The 23,572-nt window shown below is 37.3% G+C and overlaps 1 protein-coding gene across 3 annotated transcripts; it reads right to left on the reverse strand.

Annotated features, from left to right (window-relative positions):
* Window positions 1-5,720: 5,720 nt before the first annotated feature.
* On the reverse strand, window positions 5,721-12,756 carry LOC110673783 (filament-like plant protein 4). 3 transcript variants are annotated; one of them, XM_021836981.2, is made up of 7 exons: window positions 12,486-12,756; window positions 12,151-12,350; window positions 10,750-10,875; window positions 9,991-10,210; window positions 7,441-9,853; window positions 6,927-6,984; window positions 5,721-6,480 (listed from the first exon to the last, which is right to left on the reverse strand). In XM_021836981.2, the coding sequence occupies exons 3-7, from the start codon at window positions 10,867-10,869 to the stop codon at window positions 6,031-6,033; spliced, it is 3,261 nt and encodes a 1,086-aa protein (XP_021692673.2). In that variant the 5' UTR covers window positions 10,870-10,875; window positions 12,151-12,350; window positions 12,486-12,756; the 3' UTR covers window positions 5,721-6,030. The 3 variants fall into 3 exon arrangements, with proteins under 3 accessions (XP_021692673.2, XP_021692672.2, XP_021692671.2); XM_021836980.2 differs by lacking the exon at window positions 12,151-12,350; XM_021836979.2 differs by lacking the exons at window positions 12,151-12,350; window positions 12,486-12,756 and adding an exon at window positions 11,224-11,610.
* Between the last annotated feature and the right edge of the window lie 10,816 nt (window positions 12,757-23,572).

Below are 23,572 nucleotides of genomic sequence, written 5' to 3' on the forward strand. Positions count from 1 at the left end.
TTCAAAATTTCAATTTTAATGTCCTGTTTTGCACTGTTTCATTGGTCATGTTGTTGTGGAAATTTGGCTAAGTTTTCTTCATAGAAGTTGTTTCTTATTGTCTTAACTTTATTTTCCTTTTTGAATCACTCCATTTGGAGTTTTGTAGCCTAAGTTATAGCCATTTGAACATGGCTGGCCGAATTTGGTTTTACCCAGAATTCTGGGCATTCACTAGATAAAGGCAGTTTTTGTAGGTTGACTGCAGGTGGCTTTTCAAACAGGTTATGGTCAAAATTTGGTTTTGTTTTCCACATGAAAGTTGTAGGGCTATGTCTCAGCTTTCTACCGGTAAAACTTCAGGTTATTTGGACCTTCCTAGATTAAGTTATGGTCATTTACGTAACTACTATTCATTTGGTCATTTTTGTACAGGTCAGTTTGCCAATTCCGGATTTGGCCTGATTATTCACTAAGTTATGGTCACTTTCTAGGCATAATTCCTAAATAAAAAAATGTGTCATTTTGTGTCTAGTTTCATTTTCAATTGGCCTCACACTAATTGAGTTGGTAAATTTTCAGTTTTTGTCCCTGAAAAGGACCTAGGTCATGCTGCCTGCGGATTGACCCTCTCCAATCTGAATTGAAACTTGGTTCCAACATTTTATACACACTACAAATGGTCATAATTGACCATTTCTCAACTCAAATAAGGTCAATAATATCATTTGGCTAATTCTCAAAATTTTCTTCAATTTTTCACAATCTCCAAACCCTAGTTATATGTATTTCAACTCTAATACAAATTTTAAGTGTATATTCATGATTTATACACTTAATTCACTTCAAATAACCATTCAAAACCATCAAACTCATTTATATCAAATCCTAACCCTAGTTGGACGAATTTCATATTTGGTCCCTCAACAATTATTTTTGTTTGGATTTAAGTTAAAATCTAAGTTAACTTAACTAAGAACATAGAAATTTAATAAAAGAATTCAAATTTACATACTAACCTTTGTTTGATTTTCCAATCACTAATTTTCTTCCTTTTTTCTTCTTTCTTGCTTCTTCAATCTCCTCTTCTACTTGCCCAAACAAGGTTTAATCATAATTTAGTGAAATTTTTGGAGGATTTCTAGGGTTTGTGAAGCTTTAAATTTTAGCTTCAATGGAGAAAATATGTGAGAGAGATGAGAGAGGGATGAGGGACGGCTAACTTGGGAGAAAATGAAAATGACCATTTTTTTTTCTTTTCTTTTATTTTTATGTCTTATTTAGTGCCCTTGACTTGGTCAAATAAAGTGGGTAAATAAAAATTGATTTAGACATCATATGTGATGTCATCAAGGTGATGCAATAAAACTTTTTTCTTTTTCATTAATTTTTCAATAGTTCTTTAATTTAATTCTCGATCCCAAAATTTTCTTTTCTCCAATTTTATTGGACAATTATGTCCGGAGTCAACTCTAGGGGTGAATTGACCAAATTGCCCATCGCTGGTTCAATCCGGTTTGTAAGTTATTCGATATTTCTTCCGGATCTATGACCTAATTATTTGACCTGCTTAACAATTCTTTACTGTGATTTTCTCTTTTCCACTATATTCGCAATAGTTCTAAGGACCACAGCGTTACATTTTATGATTTGAAATTTGAGTTTAGACTAACCTCGCAGTCATTTCCGATAAGGTCACCCATCGCTGTGACTCTCGGCTCATTTAACTTCTTGTGTTTTGTTTTTTTTTTATACTTAACTATTTGAAAAATACTAATTATTTGTGTTCAGGACTTAACTAGGTGTCTTAGACGTGGTTCTAATTCTCTTAATTATCCGAACTGACACCAATCACCAAAATAGTAAAATATACTAGACTATATAAATAGGAGTATTACATTAACGCTTGAATATTTATAACAATTTCCCCCCCAAGTATTTATATCGGTTTGCTTTTCTCAAAAAAAGTGTTTTTTTTTTCCATTTATTACTCCATTCACATATCGGGATACACATAGAAATCACTATTTATTGGAGATTCAGAAAACACAGGAACATATAGAAAAAAAAAATTCTTCTTAACAGACTTTATGAAAGAATATAATAATGAGATTGGCACCACATCAGTTTCAAAACCTAAAAGCAATGGATTTATAGATATTTTCCATTTATATTTTTTACTAACCATCCCTTTTCAATACAAGAATTCTAACACTTAAATTGAATTATAATTGTTTTAAGTCAGGATTGACATTTCAGCTTTAAATCACTTATAACAGTGTTTCGAAATTCAACTATTGGTAATTAGTAAATAATAATAAAAAAATTATGTTCCAAATGATAGGGTTTGATTTTATACCACTAATTAATAGTTAAGTCATTTATATTATGTTTGATATCAAGTTTAAAATAAAAGGCTTAAATTTAATTTTAATATATATTATTAATAAATTAAAGATTTTAAATAATATCACTTTACGTATTATGAAATTTTTATAATGTATTTTAAATAATAATATTTTATAAATCATTTCAAATTCACATTTTATTAAAGATATTATCCATATTTATGAAACTGAGATAAATTAATTACTCTAATCAACTGAAGAAAATGTATAAATTTATCAAATTTAAATCTAACATTTTAAATTTCTTCATGCAAGGTTAATGTTCAACGTTGCCATTAAATTAAAGCCAGTAGTAGGCTAGTGTTTTGAATATTGAAAAGGTGGCCGCCATTAAACTGTTGCATTGAGAACCCCAACGTTTAATAACAAAATTTGTCTCTTCAGTCTTGAATTCTTGGTTTCAACACCAACCATTCGAAATTGGAAGTGTTTAAACTGAAAATTTAATTACTTTATTAAAAAAATAATAATATATAAAGTCTATAGATGAGAATAAGGACAAAGTTCACATGAATAATAGTATATGTATTGTTCAAGAAAGATCCAATATATGTACAGTAAGGTTTAGATTCAAATCTTTAAGGAGTAACTTTCGATTGGCTTGGATTTGTTTTTTCTGTTTCTTTATTCTTCAATGTCTTTTCAATGTTTCCTGCTGTTAATTTGTCCCCTTTCATCTCCTTTTCTCATTCTTCAATAACTAAACATATGCTAATGACTATGTATCAAAGCTCCATGTTGTTTGATTTTGATATTATGTGTATCTATATAAAGAAATTTTGTTGAATACCACCAAGCAAATAAAGAAATTTTAGAATACAACAGATATATATATGGATTTCATCATAATCAATTATCAAAATTTATTAATTATATTTACAATAATTGTATATTCCATAGTGTTATGTAATGAAAGTGTGTAAATTATAAAAAAAATAAGATAAAATTATAAAATATTAATATTTATATAATTCGCTTTCTTCGCATAGAATTATGTATGTGTATTTCATTTTTCATTATTGATTATCAATTATAAGTTCAAAACTATACTACTCATTAACTCAATTATATTCAATATAACTCACACTGTACATATAACTATTTATAATAAATACATTAGTTAGTTCTTTCTGTCTACTATAAATATAACCAATATATTTACTACTTTAACTATTACAACGTAAGCAAGAGCTCTTTAGATAAGAATTTTTTTCTCTTAAATTCTATGTCTTTTCTCCACCTGGTCGAAACTCTTTTCCCTCCATGAGATTGCAATGAGCAAAACTAAATTCTCAACAATTGGCAAAACCATTCACTTCATGAGTTGAAAACCAAATAACATTTTCATCATTTTTATAATGTTGATTTCCTCAATCATAATATAAATAAAAATTCTATGCAATATAGGAATAATATTAAAATAAAAATTATACTTTATGAAATATTTATCCATCCTATTAAGAAATATTTCTCTTAATCGAATTTAAAAAAAAAGTCTCTTAATCCTATTAAAGTTTTGAGTAATAAATCTAACACATGACTCCTCATAATCTTAGAATGTTAAATGCCATGTATTGTATGCAGTCAAAGACTCCATTGGCATATTCGGTTTCACATGCTGTCTCCAATCAATCATATATAAGATAATTTAGAAACCTTGATTAAATTTCAGTTAGTATTACCAATGTCTTCCAATAAGAAAGAAGAAGAAGAAGAAGCATGTGTGTGAACAGCAGAAAGAAGAAGCAAATAATTCAATTAGAAAAAGGTATGGTTAAGACAGTAACGGATGAGAAGTTAAGAGATAGAATTATGGGATATTAATTTTAAAGTAATTTAAGCTAATAATAGAGGTTAGAAGAATTAATTGGACAATTACGACAAACAGATTCAAGTCATGTGATTGTATCAAATCAAGTAGTTACAATGTCCCATTTGTGCTTATCTTAATTGCAAAACTGAGAGACTTTAGAGCTAATCATAATAAAAATGTCGGCTTATTACCCTAGTGATGGAAACCTCTTGACTAATCAAAGGAAAAGTAGCTAATTATGTGCACCTATTTTATGATTTTGAAGATAAATAAAATTAGATTCATTTCCCCTCAAACTTTACATAACATATCCTATTTTAATATTGAATTACCCGTAAACGTGTTTGCCTACATTAGTTTGAGAAGAGATGTTTGAGCCGTATATAAAACTTGAGCAAACCTCCTCCCATTCCTTTTCTCTCAAACCTTACGTGCTTTTCTCTCAAACTTTACATGATATCAAAACCTATCATATTTTAACGCTGGACCCTCTACAGATGTGTTTCACTATATTGCTTTGAGATGAGATATTTGAACTATATATAAAATTTAGGCAAATATTCTCTCATTGAACTAACGTTTAGAGTAAAATTAGACTCGTTTTATTTTTTACAAAAAAATTTTAAAAGATCAATTAATTAAAAAAATTACTATGCATATTAAGATTTTTTTTTCTTTCTCAATATTTGGAAGGACCAATAAAAAATTTAAGATATCAATTAAGAAAAAATCAAATTTTTACATCTATTATATATATATATATATAAGCTAAAATCATGCATGGATGATATTATTCATGCACTGCAATGGTGTTTGATATTATTGCATGGCAATCTGAATCTGAAGGGGTGATGGACAAGCAGAGCCATATATGTTGGGAGGTGAGCTGTGTTGTAGGGTACGTATGTTGGGCTTCATCGACTTTCAACCATATGCTAATGAGAAAATAATAATAATTTGTGGGTTTTCAATACTCACTCATAACATAATAATTTGTGTACTAGAAATTAATTTGGATCCCACATCTTACATTCAACCTAAGCTATACAAATTAATATATAATTGAGTTTGAAATATATAAAAATTTAAAAATTAATATTTATATTGAATTTGAATTTTATATAAATAAATAATAAATATAATATATATTATAATAATATTTATGAAAGTTTCAAATATTATATTTTAACCATGAGGACATGAATCCATGATTTCAGGATTGCTGAGGCCTAAAAGGCTGTGCTATCATTTCTAGCTTTGGCAATCGAGCAATTTGTCTTTGAAATACTTAAACCAGTCAAAGCGATGCAGCCAAGGTTAAAGTTCCCCTTCATAGAAAATTCAGGGGAAGTAAAGGTTCCAATGTTTATATCTTACAAATTAACAGGTAGATTGTTTTTCTGTAAAATGTTGGCTTTTCGTAGTGAAGACTCCAAACATGCTTAATTTCGAGGGTAATTTTCTTGAATACGTTAGAATTCATTGACTAAGAATAACAACTCTTGAGAAACGGCTAGTCGTTTCCGATAAACCCACATATAACGATTATATTCTGAGACTGCGACAGTCCATAAATTGAGTCCCTTTCAAGAAATTACACAAGGCAAATGGGGAGGGGGACAAAAAAAAAAGCCTAATAGATATGGGAACATATACAGTCACCAGTTACAAAACCTACATGGCATCATTTTTTCACAACATGAAACCAGGCAAAAACTTTCCAGAGTCATCAATGATGGTAGATGACTCCATTTTATGTGCTTTGGACTTGTTATTACTTCTGAACCTTTTTTGCAACCACAACTTTATTACGCCTGAAAGCTGCAGGGCCTAATTGCCATTCTTTCCTTTTGAGGAAAAGAACCTGCTAAAACCTCGTGGATGATTCTCTGGTGCCTGAACAAGTGTGGAAGATGAGGATGTTGACCTGGTAGACCTGTGTTTTGGCTGCTTTGAATTGATTGGTGATCTTGTAAGGCTTCCTTCTGTATCAGATGGACTACATGGTTGGTTATACAAATCCGTGGGGGACTCGGCACCTGTTCTGTGCAGGTTTTTTGAAACAGTACCATCCATCTCAGCCTGATCAAAGTCCGGCAAGTTCATGCCACTAGTAGTGGGTTCATCTTCAGCAAATCCCTCACCCTTTTGACTCCTCTCACTGTATGGAGATCCTTTAGGCTCCGTTTGAGGACGGAAAGCTTTCAACTGCTTTCCAAGAAGAAATATGGTCTCCTGGCACTCTGCTAGCTTTTCGGCTGCAGATGCTAGTTCTCTCTCCTGTGATAACAGAAAAAATTTATAAGTTCAGCTTTTCATATTTCATCATGGAAAAAAATGATTTAAAAAGGGACCAAGGGTGATAGAGAAATTTTATCTTTTCACACTGACAATGTCCACAGGAAACTAATTACTAGATGTAAGTATAATAACCATTTAAATCAATTAAAAATTAACAATTTAACCGGAAATTCTACCCTCACATTTTACTTGGACATATAATTGCTTTGCTAGTTTGCTTACAACAAAAGTGAGAAGCAAAATAGCAACAAAATTATAAACATATTTGGAGTATTAAATTATTTTTCTGCTCACATATCCTTATTTTGGTAAGCATCCGGCAGCAACTAATTCTCATATCAACTTGAGAGGATAATCCGTTTGCTCATAAATTGGCCGTACTGTTCAAAAGTAAATTTAAGAAAGATAAAGAAGATAATTCTCACTTTTTTGGCCTTGCGGTCAACATCAGCAGCTGAAGAACAAATGGAACAGCTCCCTTTCCTAAAGATGACACAAAGTATACATATTAGTTCCAAAACCAAATTGAAGCATTAGAAAATTCCACATGGGACTTAAAATCGTTTGAAATCAGCCAGTTGCAAGCACAGTAATAAAAACTAGCATTAGTGCCTAACTCCCCATACTGCAATTCAAATGTTCAAATTTTTTATAGTGCGGTAAAAATATGCATAAATTTACTTTTATTTTCTCTAATAGGACCCATTACACACAACTGGACGTTATCATATGTAGATTTAAAGTCAGAAAGAGCTATAAATCAGCTCCTAGATAACCTTATACAAAGCAGACATCAATTTGGGAAAGATAAATGGCAAATGTAGACACAGTTCTTTTCTTTTCTATCCTTGATAAAGTAGTGTCCAAAAAAGAGAAAGACGAGGAGGGAAAGGGGGTGTTGTGGGTGTGTTGGTAATATAAGAACAGAACAAAGCTTACGTCTTTAGTTGCTCTTCTAGCTCCTTGCATTTGGTTAAAGCATCCCAATGACATTGCTTTTCATCTTCAAGCTCATTCTCTAGAGTTTCTACTTTTCCTCGCAGAAGGTTCACTTCAGTTTCTAACTCCTCTGCACGAGCTTCAAGTGACCTGTATGACTCAGCCATACATTTCAGCTGTGTCTCAGCCAAGCTATTTGACTTTTGCGCAGAACCCAATTGTGATTTAACTTCAGCTAGAAGCTGCTCAGTTTCATGTAATTGAGACTTTGTCATTTCCAGGTTTTCAGTACACCTAGCAAGATCCACAGCCATGCTTTCTTTCTCTGATTTCAATTCTTCAAATTCCTCCAGTGAGACTTTGCACAATGTTGCATTTGACCCATAGCCAGATACCAAATTTCCATCATCAGGGACCTCAGGGTTAGAGGTAGGACTAGAAATGTGAGCACAACCATTTCGATATCTTTCTCCTGATGAATCCCTTTGAAGAACCTTATCCACTGGTAAGGCAACCTTATCTATGCAATCAGGACTATTGATTTCTCCTTCAGAACCTTTAAAACCCAGGACATTAAATCTAAGTTCACTGGCTTTAGCTAATACACGAGCAAGGTCACAAACAAAATCAACCAAACTCGTATTGCCATTTAATACTTTATTAAAGGTGACCAAAAATTCCTCGATTTTTTGACTCAGACCATCACCATCGGAAGATGTGTCATGAACTGCCATTGCTTCTTGTCCCAGGAACAACACAAAATCGTGAATACCAGAAATGGCACTAACCAACTCTCGGCTTACTGAGTGAACTGGTTCTGTAGCTGCCTTAATATCTTCAGGACAAGTCTGACCGGAATAATTCCATACAGCATCATCAGGAGCATGCAATTCCACAGGAACACAACTTCCAGACTGCTGATTTAAAGTATCATGTACATCCTGCACAACACGTTTAACATCCTCTAAAATTTTCCCCATATCAGCATCTTTAGGCATAGACTCAAGTAACAGAGAAATTCTTGACTGCAGCTTCATCAAGGGTGGCTGCTCTGCATTAGATCCAGAATCCACTGCTGACAAATCCATTTTTGAAGCTACACGATTCACTAATGGATCCAAAATAGATTGTCCTTTAGACAGGGTACCCTTGACCGAAGCGGCATCTACTGAAGGATCACCATTCAGAATTTCAGATGTCTTATTGTTTGGAGAATCTGAAATTGTCATGGCACCATCTGCATTTAAGCAAGCCAACTTCTCCATCTCCAGGAAATCATCCATAAGCTCCAAGTGCTTAGCATTTTTGGTCTTATTAGGCTTTTCCTTTTCCTTCTTTAATTGAGAGAGCTCGGAGATCGATGACACTGCCCAAGAGTCAGCACAACTTTGGTCATCATCATTTCCATCTTCAGACATGGTGGAGGTCAAGCTAGGTGGATTGCTCATATTTTGAGTAGAGTAACCTTCAGTAGGAACCTGAACCATAGAATTTGGTGAACCTTTCTGTTGATTGTTCACTTGAAGTTGTGCTTCTAAACTTTGAAGCCTACTTGCTGTCTTGGCACACAGATTCCTAGAAGCCTGCAGTTCACTATTACGCTTTGCTAAAGCTTCTTTCAGCATCTTTGTTTCTTCTTCCATGGCCAACAAACGCTCTGTGAGAAATTCATTCTCTTTATGGAATTTGTGAGCATTGTCAAGTGAAAATTCAGGCACAGCAGACAGATGTGGACTGGGAAGCTTACCAGGTGACCTCCTTAGTCGAGAATCTCCGTAATCTCGGCCTAAATTCTCAACCTCTAGCTTCATTTGGGCAAGCGCAGCAGGACCAGGCAACTTCTTTCGCACAAGACCTCGTAGCCTTTGGCACTCTGCTTCCAGCTTAGCTATTTTTTTGACACCCTCCATGTGCTGCTTGTTTGCTGCTTCCGCAGATCTCATGCTCATGTTCTTTTCCTCATTACGAATCTCCAGCTCCTTGGAAACTATGTGGAGTTCATATTTAAGTGAATTTATTTCCCTTTCACATGATTCAATATTGCTCTTCAAAAGTTCAATCTCAGCCTCAGCTTGTGATTTTTCTTCGCTCATTTTGATTAGCATGTTAGAACGCTCTTGCAGTGACCTTGAAAGAGCAGCATTTTCAGCTGCAGACATAAGGAGTTCTTGGTCTAAATTAACTATTTTTGCTTCAAACTCAAGCTTAGTTTTGTCCCATTGTTTGGTCTTTGAGATTATAACATCTTGCAATTTCTGCTCATGTTCTTCCTTCAAGTTTCGTATTTGCCGCATGCACTCTTTAAGAGCACCATCCAAATGTGATGCCCGATCTTCAGCAGTAAGCTTTGAAAGTGTGACTGATTCTAGATGGTTTTTCAGCGCCAAAGCTTCTGCTTCAGCCTTTTCCCAACCTGCAGCAAATGGAGGTCCCAATATGAACAGTTCATGTCAAGCACATGATGAACCTTTATAGTTAAATCTGAATTGACAAAAAATCTTATTTTGTCTAGTAAATAACTAAATATGACCGGTGAGATGAGCACCATACCTGAAACAGCTTCCTCAGCAACTTTAGCATGCTGTTTCACAAGGTTTTCCTTTGTAGTCATCTCCGAATTTGCTGCAGAGAGCTTTTCATTCAAATCCTTAATTTCATCCTCCAAAGTCTGAACTTGTTGCTCATATGTCTTCACTTGATCCTCCAAACCAGTCAGACGGGTGTATGATTCCACAGAAATTTGAACATAGTTGGGTTTTCTGTAGTTATCCTGTTAACACAAAAGAAAATCAAGTCAAATGAACCAATGAGGTCCCAAAGAAACTAATGTTGCTGACAGGAAAATTAGCCACGTGCACAGTACCCATTAAAATCCCCCATCCTAAAATGCATACACAAGGGTCTTAGATTCTTTTCCACGGCTCATCCAAAGTGAACAAGGATGCAATGAAACAAAAAGGGTAAAAAAAGTGACGTTCTTTTTTCAAGAAATCTGAATTGAAGCTTATCCTTTGCTTTCCTGAAAATTTTCATAATACCAAATATTCTATCCATATACAATATCTTGGTAAGATTTTCTAAGTTGGCAGAAAAATATGCAGATATAAACACCAACTTGCAGAAAGTAAACAGCTAGAAATTCAAATCCCTGAGATGCTCAAAAAAGTTGTATTCAATCAAATATTCTTATAGTTGGTAAGGCACCAACAATAACAATCAACTATGAAAAGATGATGAAGATAGAATTATACAGAACAGGATCAGATGCGAGTAAGCAGGGCAGAAATAGCAGAGATATCATTAACATACCTTATCCGCCGCCTGTGATCCACTTGAAGCCACAATACCACCACCAGAATCCGTTGCTGCAGCATTTTTATCAGCCTTATCAGATGATTTTTTCTTCCAGGGCCAACTTCGGCGGTCCATTGCAGACTGTAAAAGCAATGCCATAATTAGGAAGTTACACATCAATACGAAGAGAATAAAGTGCAAGTAACAATTACAATAAAATAGGCAAATCTCAAAATAAGCATCAAAATAGGAAGCAGGAATTGTAAGCCTACTTTGAAAATGTAAAACCAAACAAAGAAAAAAGGTAAAAAAGACTATATATTTAATCATGAACTCCCATTCATGAATGATGGAATCATAGATTTTTTTTTTTTTTTTTTTTTTGGGAAAGTCTTTGATTAATACAAAATAACGTGAAATGTTTAACTCGATGAAAGCAGAGAACCTAAAACCCTCGTCACTTTCAAGACAAAATTAATCAGGGCTAACCATTTCAAAGCTTTAATTAGCAATTAAGGAGAGAATCACATGAGATACAATCTGGGTTAACAAATATGCGCCATATAAATTATAATACACAGTATCCAGTAGTTTCCCTCTGTAATTGTCACACCATATCATCTTTAAACAAAAGAAGTGATAAGATGAGCATTATCAAACTGATTACTAGTTAAAGAATAGCATAAAAGGCATTCCCTTTATCAGCATGGGAGAGCATAGCTTAAAACTGGTAATTATCTTTATTGTAGCCAAGATAACTTTGAAAAAGTTGCCAACTTACCATATATTAATTGACAACAATGAAAATGAAAGGTTAACAGTCAACTACTTGAATCAAGCTTCTACAGTTATTTTAGCCCATAGGAATTGGCAAAACTAAAAATTTCCTTCTAAATAACCCACTTAACAACCAAACAGAGTATAAGAAAAAATCTACTGAAAAGTGCTATAGCATACCGTTCACAGCCAAACCAGTTAGAAGGAATTAACAAATCAAAGTAACAGAAAATTTTAATATTTTCCATGAATCTTAGTCTCAAAACTAGACCCCAAAAAAATAAAAGAGTACAAATGAATGCATTATCGTAATTTTAAGTTCAGATATAGATCTGCAATGTTGAAAATTATGACCATCGCCGTTGGACATGAAGAAAGCTAGAGATCAAATCAGTTTAATATCTAAGAAAAGATCTTAAAATCGCACAACGAAAATTCACAATGATGAACTCAAAACATGGAAGCAAAGGTTGATCAGCTATATAATTTTTTTCTTTAAGGAAAAAAAAAAGGAAAGAAAATTCCTTGACTAATTAAAACTGGAATAGTCTAACATTTTCTTCTCCACCAAACAAAATCCAAATTAAGGGAGAGAAACAATTGGCCAAAAAGTGAGTGAGAGTAAGAAAAATGCACTACCTGGAAATTTCAATCTTAAAAGTACATTCACAATCTATCACTTTACGAAGTAACAAAACTGACATGCTGAGACCAAAGCCCGAAGACGATTATCGAAACTTCTCCGGCATCAACAGAACTAGCCATTTAAGCTGTCTGTTGCAGCTTAAATGGCCACTAATACACTCCAATCAGCAAATCAAAACCGGAAACAAACAGAGCTTTAAAGAAAGAAGCAATAGTTTAAGGAAGCAATCGTTTTCAGAAAAGCACAACCAAACGGAACATTCACGCTAACCCAGCAAATACGCCATTACAGTAACTTTAAGAGTATTCAATACAGAAAATCAACTCACCACTTGTAATGTAGCTTTCAAATGAGATAAGATTAAGGAATGAAAACACCACTAGATTAGTGAGAACTGTGTAAGATAAATGACGATCTAAAAATTAGGGATTATCTTTCCTTTGAGATTGTGAATGAAGAAATGGGAATGAAGAGTGGTGGCGATGAAGCGGAGGAGGTGGTGGTGGTGGCGCTGGTGGTGCCAGGTGGGTGAGGAAGTGGAAATATTCTGCTCTGGGTGTGTCTCGTAAAAGGCAAGACGTTGCAAACGCTCAAAAATATTGCCCTTAAATTATTTTATTTTTAATAATTTTTTTTTAAATAAACGAAATTAGCAGTCGCTCATGAGTATTAATTGACTAATTTGCCCCCAGGAAAAAAATAAAATGACGGATGGGTCAACACTTGTGCCAGAAGCAATAGCTTAGCTGAGCTGAGCTGTATCCTATGCTTGAAAAATTGTCTGCGTTATCTTTGTGTATATTACGACTTTGGACCACCACCGTCACAGCTCATTACCTCCAAGACCATGTGCTTCCACTACTATAAGATTTTGTGCATCGCAGCATCTCGGCCGTTCATCAACACTACCATGCATCAATCCGTCACAATTTTGGATTAGCTGGCCCACGAAGAAAAATTTGATTTGTTGGAGATTTAGTACATGATATAATTGCCTACGGTCTCCTCCAGCGACACACGGCTGATCCATATACTATGTGCCTTATCTATGTATATCTCACATATCAAATGATTGAATTTTTTATTTTATCCCTAAATTTAATTTGATTATTATTTAAAAATTTTAATTTTATTCCTAAATTTTATTTTATTTTCTTCCTGAAAGTCAAAAATTTACCTGTGCTTTGATCTGACCATTGATTCGGCCTTTAAGCAGCGTGCAGAGACGCTGCCAGTGGCAGACACACCTCGTTTCTTTTCCCATTTTAACCTAATCCCGTTTATCATTATTTTATTTCGACGGCTCTGATTCACTTTCCTTCTCGTCATGTCCTTTCTCTGAAAAGACGGCCGTGATTCGATCGAGAATTATTAAATTAAGTTGCATTTTTTTATGTATAACTTAGCTGGATAATAAACTTTTGGAGTACCAATTGCAGGACTCCAAGTCAGCATGATTAGCCTGTCCAACAATTCAGCCGTCAGACTTTGAACGGTGAGTTTTCCATTCAGAGCTGTGAGACATGGGATGACACGTAAGGAGCGTGGATTCCGCCTTCCAATGCACTCATCGTCAGCGTGATGCAATAAAATTTTTTTCTTCCCAACCAATTGCCAAATGAAATAAAATTAATTTTTTACTTTGTCGATTTTCGTAACGATATTAAAATTTATTTAAAATATTTATATATTATTAATTTTATATTAAAAATTATCAATATTACTTTAAAATATGTAATATTACATTAAAAAAGTTCATAAAAATATAATGTTTTAACAGTTTAGATATTTTGGTAATATGATCTTTAAGACTCATAATTGTTTGAAAAAATATAGTATTTTAAATAAATATAAGTCATTAAATAACAATTAATATTATTAAACTTAAATATGTTGTCCAACAGTCACATGCAGTAATAAGTCATGGAGTGCCACGTGGAGTAAATTGTGTTTAATTTTATTTCTCGTTGGTTTAATTTTTTATTAGTGTAAAAATTAAATATTATCTTTTTTTTAAATTATAACAAAAAATTGATAATGAGTTATCAAAAAATTTATCTCATTAAATATTATATCAAATCTCATAATAGTTTTTTTTTATAAAATTAAATTAAATTAAAAATATTAATAAATGATCTGTTTGCGGATGATTTATTAATAAATGAAAGTATTCCTTGGTGCATGATATTTGTGGATGATATTGTTCTGATCGATGAGACACGAGAAGGAGTCAATAGGAAGCTAGAACTTTAGAGAAGTACTCTAGAGTCAAAGGGTTTTAAGTTAAGTAGAACGAAGACAGAATACATGCATTGCAAGTTCAGTGAAGGTCAAACTGGTGAAAGGGAAGGAATTAGTTTGAATGAAGTGGTACTGTTCCAAAGTAATCACTTTAAATATCTAGGCTCAGTCCTTCAAGTACATGGGGGATGTAAGGAGGATGTTAGTCATAGGATTAAAACCGGATTGTAACACCCCAAATTTTATTATTTATGAGTATTTTTAATATTTTAATTTTATTTAAATTTTAGGAATTTTTTTGAGATTTTTCGGATTTTAAAAATCGGGTTCGATTTTCCGAAAATATAAACTTTGATGATTTTTAAAAATTAATTTAAAGACCAGGTGGCAAAACTAAAAATATATTTGGAGTCTACGTATTTTTCTGAGTTTTACGGAATTTTTTCGGAATTTTTGGACCTCGTTTTCAGTCCAGAGGCAGAGTAAAAATTCAAAATTTTGTATTTCGAATCGAACCGGCCGAATCGAACCGGACCGAATCGGACCGGTCGAATCGAACCGGTTCCCTTTCCTTTTTCTTCTCCCGCGCGCGTCGTCCCTCTCTTTTCTCTTTCTTTTCTCTCTCCTCCTCCCCTGTAGCGTCGCTCCGATTTCTCGGCCAAATCCGGCCGATCCGATTGGACCGGGTCTTGTGTCTAAAATCATCTACTCGTGAGCTTTCCATAGACACCAAGAACGCCGAAATCCATCGAGCGGTTTGTCCGATTTTTGCTCGGGAAGATTTTAGCCCATTTCGACTTTTGGGCTAGATTTCTCGAAAACCGTGAATCCCACGAGGAAACCGAGGCCACCATCACGCTCCATTCGTCGAGAGCTTAGCGACATAAATTTCGAATTATTCGACACCGTTTTTGGTGGGTCCCACGGAACCAGCGGTGTAATTCGAGCATTAAATGAGCTTAGAAAATTCTGAAAAATTTATGTGCTAACCCCCGTGTTATGGGCTTCGTGTAGGTATCCTCGATTCGCGGAAATTCGACAGTTGACCGGGTCTGCAAATTTCGGGCCAGACAGACCCGTGACCGGAAAAGTCTCCGAATTGGACCACGGTGGTGGCTAGCCCCATTGTCGACGTCGGCGTTCGAAGTCGGAATCGGCAAAGGTAAACCCGAACCTTGTTTTTACGTAATTTTCTAGTGCTTAAATAGGATTAAAAATCCATAAAATATTCGTGGTAGCTTAGAAAATTACGATTCTTTTTGCAATAGCTTAGTAATATTGCTAAGGACCGCGGGGCAAAGTTTTATAATTTTTAGAGCTTGTTTGGGCGTTTTGCAAAAATGATCAATAATAAGGACTAAATTGAAATTTTGCGTATTGTGATGGATGACGATTTGATGGGCGGGAGGGCTGTGTGATATGATTGAACTGTTGATATATGGATTGTGAGTATAGAAGTGTGTTTTGAACCCTTTTGCGGGTTGGGTAGGTTCTAGGTATAGGGAGACTCTGGGATTTTCTACGACATAGGACGTAATTGGTCTTTTTCTTTGTTTGTATTGAGTCAGATTGTATTAAATAAATGTAATATGATTGTCAGGTAAGCCGGAATGACCTTCTTCCTTCGCCCACCGCACGGTAATTTGTCGTCAAGTGCGGAGTAAAATATTAATTTTAATTATAATTTCGATATTATTATATGTTCAGCATGCCCATGCATCACTTATATGCATATATTTATGTAGTTAAACTCTAGGCACGATTTATGTTGCATTCATAACTATTGATGTACCATGAATGTTGTTGTGGTAATTTGGAGCAGTGTGCGTGCGTTGGCGTGCGTGTGATGTGGTGTGGACTATGGATAGGGCAGGCGATCCGGCTTGAGTAAGTCGCTGGGACCCGATCCTTCGAGGGGTAGTCACGGCTTGAGTAATTCGCTGGGACCCTCGATTTGGTTATTAAGTGGAAGCCCGAGCTTGAGTAATTCGCTGGCACCAGGTTGGATTTAAGAAAGCTGTATAGGGGATCAGCTCCCATATGTTATGATTGATACTACAGGGTGTGTGAGTGCTCCAAATTACCTATTTGATGCTATGATGTGAAAATGTTGTTTATGTTGCATTTCACTCTACAGGGTGCATTAGTTCAGATAGTTATAGAGATTATAGTTAAGATTGATATTTTACTCTCTGAGTCGAACGCTCACTCCTGTTCAAAAATTTTTACAGGCCACAGGAGGATATTTTGTTCTGGGTTAACCTGCCTTTTTACCTCGCAGGTTGTTTATCAATATTGTGTAATTTTAATTACTCCTAGAATTTTCGCATGTGTTAGCAGTAATTATTTGAAATTGGTCTGTAATATTATATTCATGTTGGACCTGTAAACTTAATATTTTAAGTCTGTTTGATGGATTGGATGAGGGAGCTGAGCTCCCATTTATTATTATGTTGATGAGTATGTGGAGGGTGAGCTGAGCTCCCCAATGGATTGTTTATTGTGTTTACAGGTCGGGTGAGTCGAAAACTCCCCGTTGGAAAGTCCATTTTATGGCCGGACTCTGTCCGTTTGTTTTCTTGATATTGGGCCCAAATGGGCCTTAGAGTTGGGTTAATGAATAGTTAAGGCTTACTACGGGCCTCGGGGCTTTAGGGTGGCAGTCCTAGTCTTGGGTCAGGCCCATAGGTTGGGTCGTGACAAATGTGGTATCAGAGCTTAGGCTCCAGATTCATAGGGAAAAATCATCTAAGTGTTGGGAAGAGTCTACCAGGAGTCACATGCGGAGTATAGGATTCTGTTTCGTCTTTTCCTGTAATTCTTTGTTTCTAGATTCTACGTTATACCTCGGGAAATATAAGATTACCTCAGTTAGTGTCTTGATTTTCGTGGAGTACATAGAAATGTGAAATAGAGTTAGTAGACGTGTGAGGTCTATCATGAGGATACGTACTCCAAGAAATGTTATATTTTTGTCAGTATGGGTTTAAATGGTGTGCCCATTTCGTGTAAGGCACGAGTACATAAAAGTGAGTCTTAAAAGTACAGTTGCCCTAGATAAGGATGAGGATACCACTACTGGCAGTCATCAGTAGATGACCCAGTCAGAATAAGTTTGTGATAATAGAAGATTCGTGAGAGATAAGAAATTAGGAGACCTAGTCTGTCAGGACGTATCGTAGTAACTATACAATGTTCTCGATGTCTGCTCTGTAAGCTGCAGATTACAGTACCGACATGAGATTATTGTGTAGAGCTGCGTGCATCCCCATGGTGCTCCATAATGAGGGTGTTTGAGATGGCTTCTGTTTTGGTACAGTTATGCCAGAACAGAGTTCTGTATTTGCAGAGGAGTTGGGAACTCTTGGTTAAGAGTCTAGAGTTAGAATATTGAAAGGTCACAGTTGGGTGATAACTAGAGTCAGTGACTCAGTTACCCCAGCATGAGCTAGAGTTACATCAAGAGTTGCCATCAGACCAGAGGTTTCGGACTAGTTGCAAAGTAAAGGGTAGGAGCAAGAGAAGTGGTTTCAGACACCGACCACGAGGATTCGCACGTACGGATCCAAGCGGTGGTACGATTCGGGCATTTTGGAGTGCAGTTCAGATCCTCCTTGGCACCTTGTGCACAGTGTGGAAGAGGACATTCGAGACCTTGTTTGATGGGATCGAGTATGCTTGTGTGTAGCCAGTGGTCACTTTGCTAGAGAATGCCCCATGTTCAATGAGCCACGGATGGGGTCACAGGTTACATGCGAATGTTCCTCGACGATTGTATCCGGCGCTTCCAACATGGCGGCGATCGATTCGATGTGCCAGGCCGAGGACATGGGGGCGTGGATTTGGAGGCGGTCAGAGGTAGAAGTCGATGTCGAGTTACGCCACTCGGGGTAGGGGTCAAGCTCGAGTTTTCACCCCGACCCACCGGGATGCTCAAGCTTCAAATGCGATTATGGCGGTATTCTTCCAGTCCATTCTTATGAGGCTCGTGTTTTGATAGATCCGGGTGCTACGCACTCATTTGTCTCCCCTATGTTTGCCATGAGGTTGGGTAGAAACCCTACAACTTTAGAGTGCCCTTTGTCAGTAGCTACCCCACTTAGTGACAACATAGATGTAGATATGGTTTTTCCGGGTAGCCCAGTGGTAATGGATGGAAAGATCCTCCCAGCAGACTTGGTTCCTCTACCAGTAATGGATTTCGATGTAATCCTGGGGATGGACTGATTGGCAACTCATTATGCCACCTTAGACTGCAGGAACAAAAAGGTGTATTTCCACATACCTGGTGTGGAAGAGTTTAGTTTTGATGGTGACAGGAGCGTGGCTCCATATAATTTGGTGTCAGCAATTAGTGCTAGAGAAATGTTGAGGCGTGGATGCCAAGGGTATTTGGCATTGGTGAGAGATACATCTGTAGAAGGTGTCAGCATGGAAAATGTTCCTGTTGTCAGAGAATTTATGGATGTCTTCCCAGAGGAGCTTCCAGGGTTGCCACGAGGAAGGGAAATAGAGTTTTGCATCGATGTTGTGCCGGGTACAAACCCCATATCGATGCCACCTTACAGGATGGCACCAGCAGAATTGAAAGAGTTGAAGGAGCAACTACAGGAGCTTTTGGACAAGGGTTTCATACGTCCGAGCACTTCACCCTGGGGTGCTCCTGTTTTATTTGTGAGAAAGAAGGATGGGTCATTGAGGTTGTGTATCGACTACGCACGGTGAACAAGGTGATGTGGCGAACAAGTATCCACTTCCTCGGATCGATGATTTGTTTGATCACTCAAGGAGCTAGATTCTTTTCAAGATAGACTGCGGTCGCTACCATCAATTGAGAATCGGGAATGAGGACGTGTCCAAAAGCGGCTTTCGTGACAAGATATGGTCATTATGAGTTCTTGGTGATGTCTTTTGGACTCACTAATGCACCAAAGACCTTCATGGACTTGACGAGCAGGTGTTCAAGCCATTTTTGGACCCGTTCGTCATCGTATTCATAGATGACATTCTGGTATACTCTCGGACCGAGGAAGAACACGTGTGGCACTTGAGGATGGTGTTGCGGACTTTGAGGAGCACCACTATACGCCAAATTTTGAAATGTGAATTTTGGCTAGAAAGCATCTCATTCTTGGGACACGTGGTTTCAAGTGACGGTATTCAAGTGGATCCCAAGAAAATTGAAGTCAGAATCGATTGGCTTAGGCCTACAACAATCCGAGGTGCGAAGTTTTTAGGTTTAGTAGCTACTACAGCGTTTTGTGCAAGATTTCTCCGTGATAGCGGCTCCCTAACTAAGTTGACCGGGAAGAATGTTCCATTCATTTGGACAGATATCGTGAGGTGAGTTTCCGTAAGCTCAAGGAGTATCTAACCACTGACCCTGTGTTTACACTACATTTGAGTGCTGAAGGATACGCCGTGTCGTGGCGCCTCGAGTTGGCCTAGGGTGTGTTTTGATGCAGAATGGAAAGGTAGTGGCTTATGCTTCAAGGCAGCTGAAGAGGCATGAGCAGAACTACCCCACCCATGATTTAGAAATGGCGGCTGTAGTCTTTGCACTTAAAATCTGGAGACACTACCTGTACGGTGAAGTTTGCGAGATATACACCGACCACAAAAGTTTGAAGTACATCTTCCAGTAGAGGGATTTAAACTTAAGACAGAGGAGATGGATGGAGCTTCTAAAAGACTATGATTGCACCATCCAGTACCACCCTGGGAAGGCCAATGTTGTGGCAGATGCTGCGCGAGAAAATCTTCTGGCAGTTTGGCGCACATTTCAGTAGAGAAGAGACCGTTGATTCGGGAGGTACATGAGTTGATGGATCAAGGTTTAATCCTAGATCTGTCAGATGAGGGGGTATTGTTGGCTCACTTTTCAGTGAGGCCAGACTTGAGGGACAGAGTTAGAGTTTCCCAGCACAGAGACCAACAATTGATGAAGATCATAGAAAGAGTACAGCAAGGTGAAGGTGGTAAGTTTGGATTTGCCAATGATGGCGCCCTAGTACAAGGTTCTAGGATATGTGTGCCCGATGTGGACAATCTCAGAGATGAAATCATGCGAGAGGCACACTATACACTGTACAATGTCCACCCAGGTTCCACCAAGATGTACCATGATGTGAAAGATAGCTATTGGTGGAATGGCATGAAGAGAGACATAGCAGACTTTGTGTCCAAGTGCTTGACTTGTCAGAAGGTGAAGTTTGAACACCAGAGACCGTCAGGGAAGTTGCAAGAGCTCCCTATCCCAGAATGGATGTGGGAAATGATGTCCATGGATTTTGTGGTAAGTTACCTCGTACCACGCGAGGATATGACTCGATATGGGTAATTGTAGACCGCTTGACCAAATCAGCTCACTTCTTACCAGAAGACTACATACTACTGTAGCACGGTATGCCGGCTCTACATTCGAGAAATAGTCGATTGCATGGAGTTCCTCCATAATATCGGCAGAGGGCCCCGATTCACTTCTGGTTTTGGAGAAAGTTGCGGAGGCACTTGGCACACTGATTGAACTTCAAATGACCTTCCACCCTCGAGACAGACGGACGATCGAAAGGACGATCCAAACATCGAAGACATGCTTCGCATGAGTGTCTTGGATTTTGGAGGTCAATGGGATGAGCGACTAGCTTTGGTGGAGTTTGCCTACAACAACGATTACCACTCCTGCATAGGTATGGCACCCTATGTGGCATTATATGGAAGAAAGTGTAGGTCTCCTCTGTGTTGGACAGAAATGGGGGAAGCGAAAGTGCATGATGTAGTCCTAGTGCAGTACACTTCAGAGGTAGTTCCTTTAATCAGGGAACGATTGAGGACAGCTTTCAGTAGGCAGAAGAGTTATGCAGACCCCAGACGGAGGGATGTGGAGTTTGCGATGGCGACTATGTATTCTGAAGGTTTCTCCAATGAAGGGAGTCATGAGATTTGGAAAGAAGGGCAAGTTGGCACCTCGGTATATCGGACCATTTGAGGTTCTTGATAGAGTGGAGCGATTGCCTACGGTTGGAGCTACCACCCAACCTTTCTCACGTTCATCCGTGTTTCACATCTCCATGCTCAGAAATACATTCTGATCCTTCTCATGTACTGCTTGGATGTGATAGAGCTAAAAGAAAATTTGACATTTGAGGAGCAGCCTGTAGCCATAGTGGACTACCAAGTGAGACAGCTGAGGTCAAAACAGATCCCTATGGTTAAGGTTTTGTGGAGGAGTCAGTCGGTGGAAGAGTGCACTGAGTCGAGCGGGACATGCGTAGCAAGTACCCTTACTTGTTCAATGCATAATCATGTGTTTTATTCGCCTTGTGTAAAAATTCGAGGACGAATTTTTACGTAAGAGGAAGAATGTAACACCCCAAATTTTATTATTTATGAGTATTTTTGATATTTTAATTTTATTTAAATTTTAGGAATTTTTGAGATTTTTCGATTTTAAAAATCGGGTTCGATTTTTCAAAATATAAACTTTGATGATTTTAAAAATTAATTTAAAGACCACGTGGCAAAACTAAAAATATATTTGGAGTCTACGTATTTTTACGAGTTTTACGGAATTTTTGGACCTCGCTTTTCGGTCCGAGGCGAGTAAAATTCAAAATTTTGTATTTCAAATCGAACCGCCAATCGAACCGGACCGGATCAGACCGGTCGAATCGAACCGTTCCCTTTCCTTTTTCTTCTCCCGCGTCGTCCCTCTCTTTTCTCTTTCTTTTCTCTCCTCCTCCCTCGCGCTGCCGCTCCAGCTCCGGCCAACCGCCGATCCGGCCACCGATTGGACCGGTCTTGTGCCTAAAATCATCTACTCAGAGAGCTTTCCATAGACACCAAGAACGCCAAATCCATCGAGCGGTTTGTCCGATTTTTGCTCGGAAAGATTTTAGCCCATTTCGACTTTTGGGCTAGATTTCTCAAACCGTGAATCCCACGAGGAAACCGAGGCCACCAGACGCTCCATTCGCCGAGAGCTTCGCAACGACATAAATTTCGAATTTTCCGACACCGCTTTTTGGTGGGTCCCACGAACTTCGCAGTGTAATTTCGAGCATTAAATGAGCTTAGAAAATTCTGAAAAATTTATGTGCTAACCCCCGTGTTATGGGCTTCGTGTAAGTATCCTCGATTCGCGGAAATTCGACGGTTGACCGGGTCTGCAAATTTCGGGCCAGACAGACCCGTGACCGGAAAAGTCTCCGAATTGGACCAAGGTTTTGGCTAGCCCCCCATTGTCGACGTCCGAGCGCTGTTCAAGTCGGAATCGCAAAGGTAAACCCAACCTTGTTTTTACGTAATTTTCTAGTGCTTAAATAGGATTAAAAATCCATAAAATATTCGTGGTAGCTTAGAAAATTACGATTCTTTTGCAATAGCTTAGTAATATTGCTAAGGACCAGGCAAAGTTTTATAATTTTTAGATCTTGTTTGGCCAGTTTTTGCAAATATGATCTATAATTCGGACTATATTGAAATTTTGCGTATTGTGATGGATGACTGATTTGATGGGCCGAGGAGGGGGTGTGTGATATGATTGAACTGTTGATATATGGATTGTGAGTATAGAAGTGTGTTTTGAACCCTTTTGCAGGTTGGGTAGGTCCTAGGTATATGGGAGACTCACGATTTTCTGCTACGACTTAGGACGTAATTGGTCTTTTCTTTGTTTGTATTGAGTCGATTGTATTAAATAAATGTAATATGATTGTCGTGAGCCGACAGCCTTCTTCTTCCTTCGCCACCGCCACAAGAATTTGTCGTCAAGTCTGTGAGTAAAATATTAATTTTAATTATAATTTCGATATTATTATATGTTCAGCATGCCCATGCATCACTTATATGCATATATTTATGTAGTTAAACTCTAGGCACGATTTATGTTGCATTCATAACTGTTGATGGGAATGTTGTTGTGGTAATTTGGAGCAGTGTGCGTGCGTTGGCGTGCGTGTGATGTGGTGTGGACTATGGATAGGACGGCGATCCACGCTTGAGTAATTGGGACCCGATCCTTCGAGGGGTAGTCACGGCTTGAGTAATTCGGGACCTCGATTTGGTTATTAAGTGGAAGTCCGAGCTTGAGTAATTGCACCAAGTTGGATTTAAGAGCTGTATAGGGGATCAGCTCCCATATGTTATGATTGATACTACAGGGTGTGTGAGTGC

The sequence above is a fragment of the Hevea brasiliensis genome, chromosome 2 (assembly GCF_030052815.1).
Source record: "Hevea brasiliensis isolate MT/VB/25A 57/8 chromosome 2, ASM3005281v1, whole genome shotgun sequence".
NCBI lineage: Eukaryota > Viridiplantae > Streptophyta > Magnoliopsida > Malpighiales > Euphorbiaceae > Hevea > Hevea brasiliensis.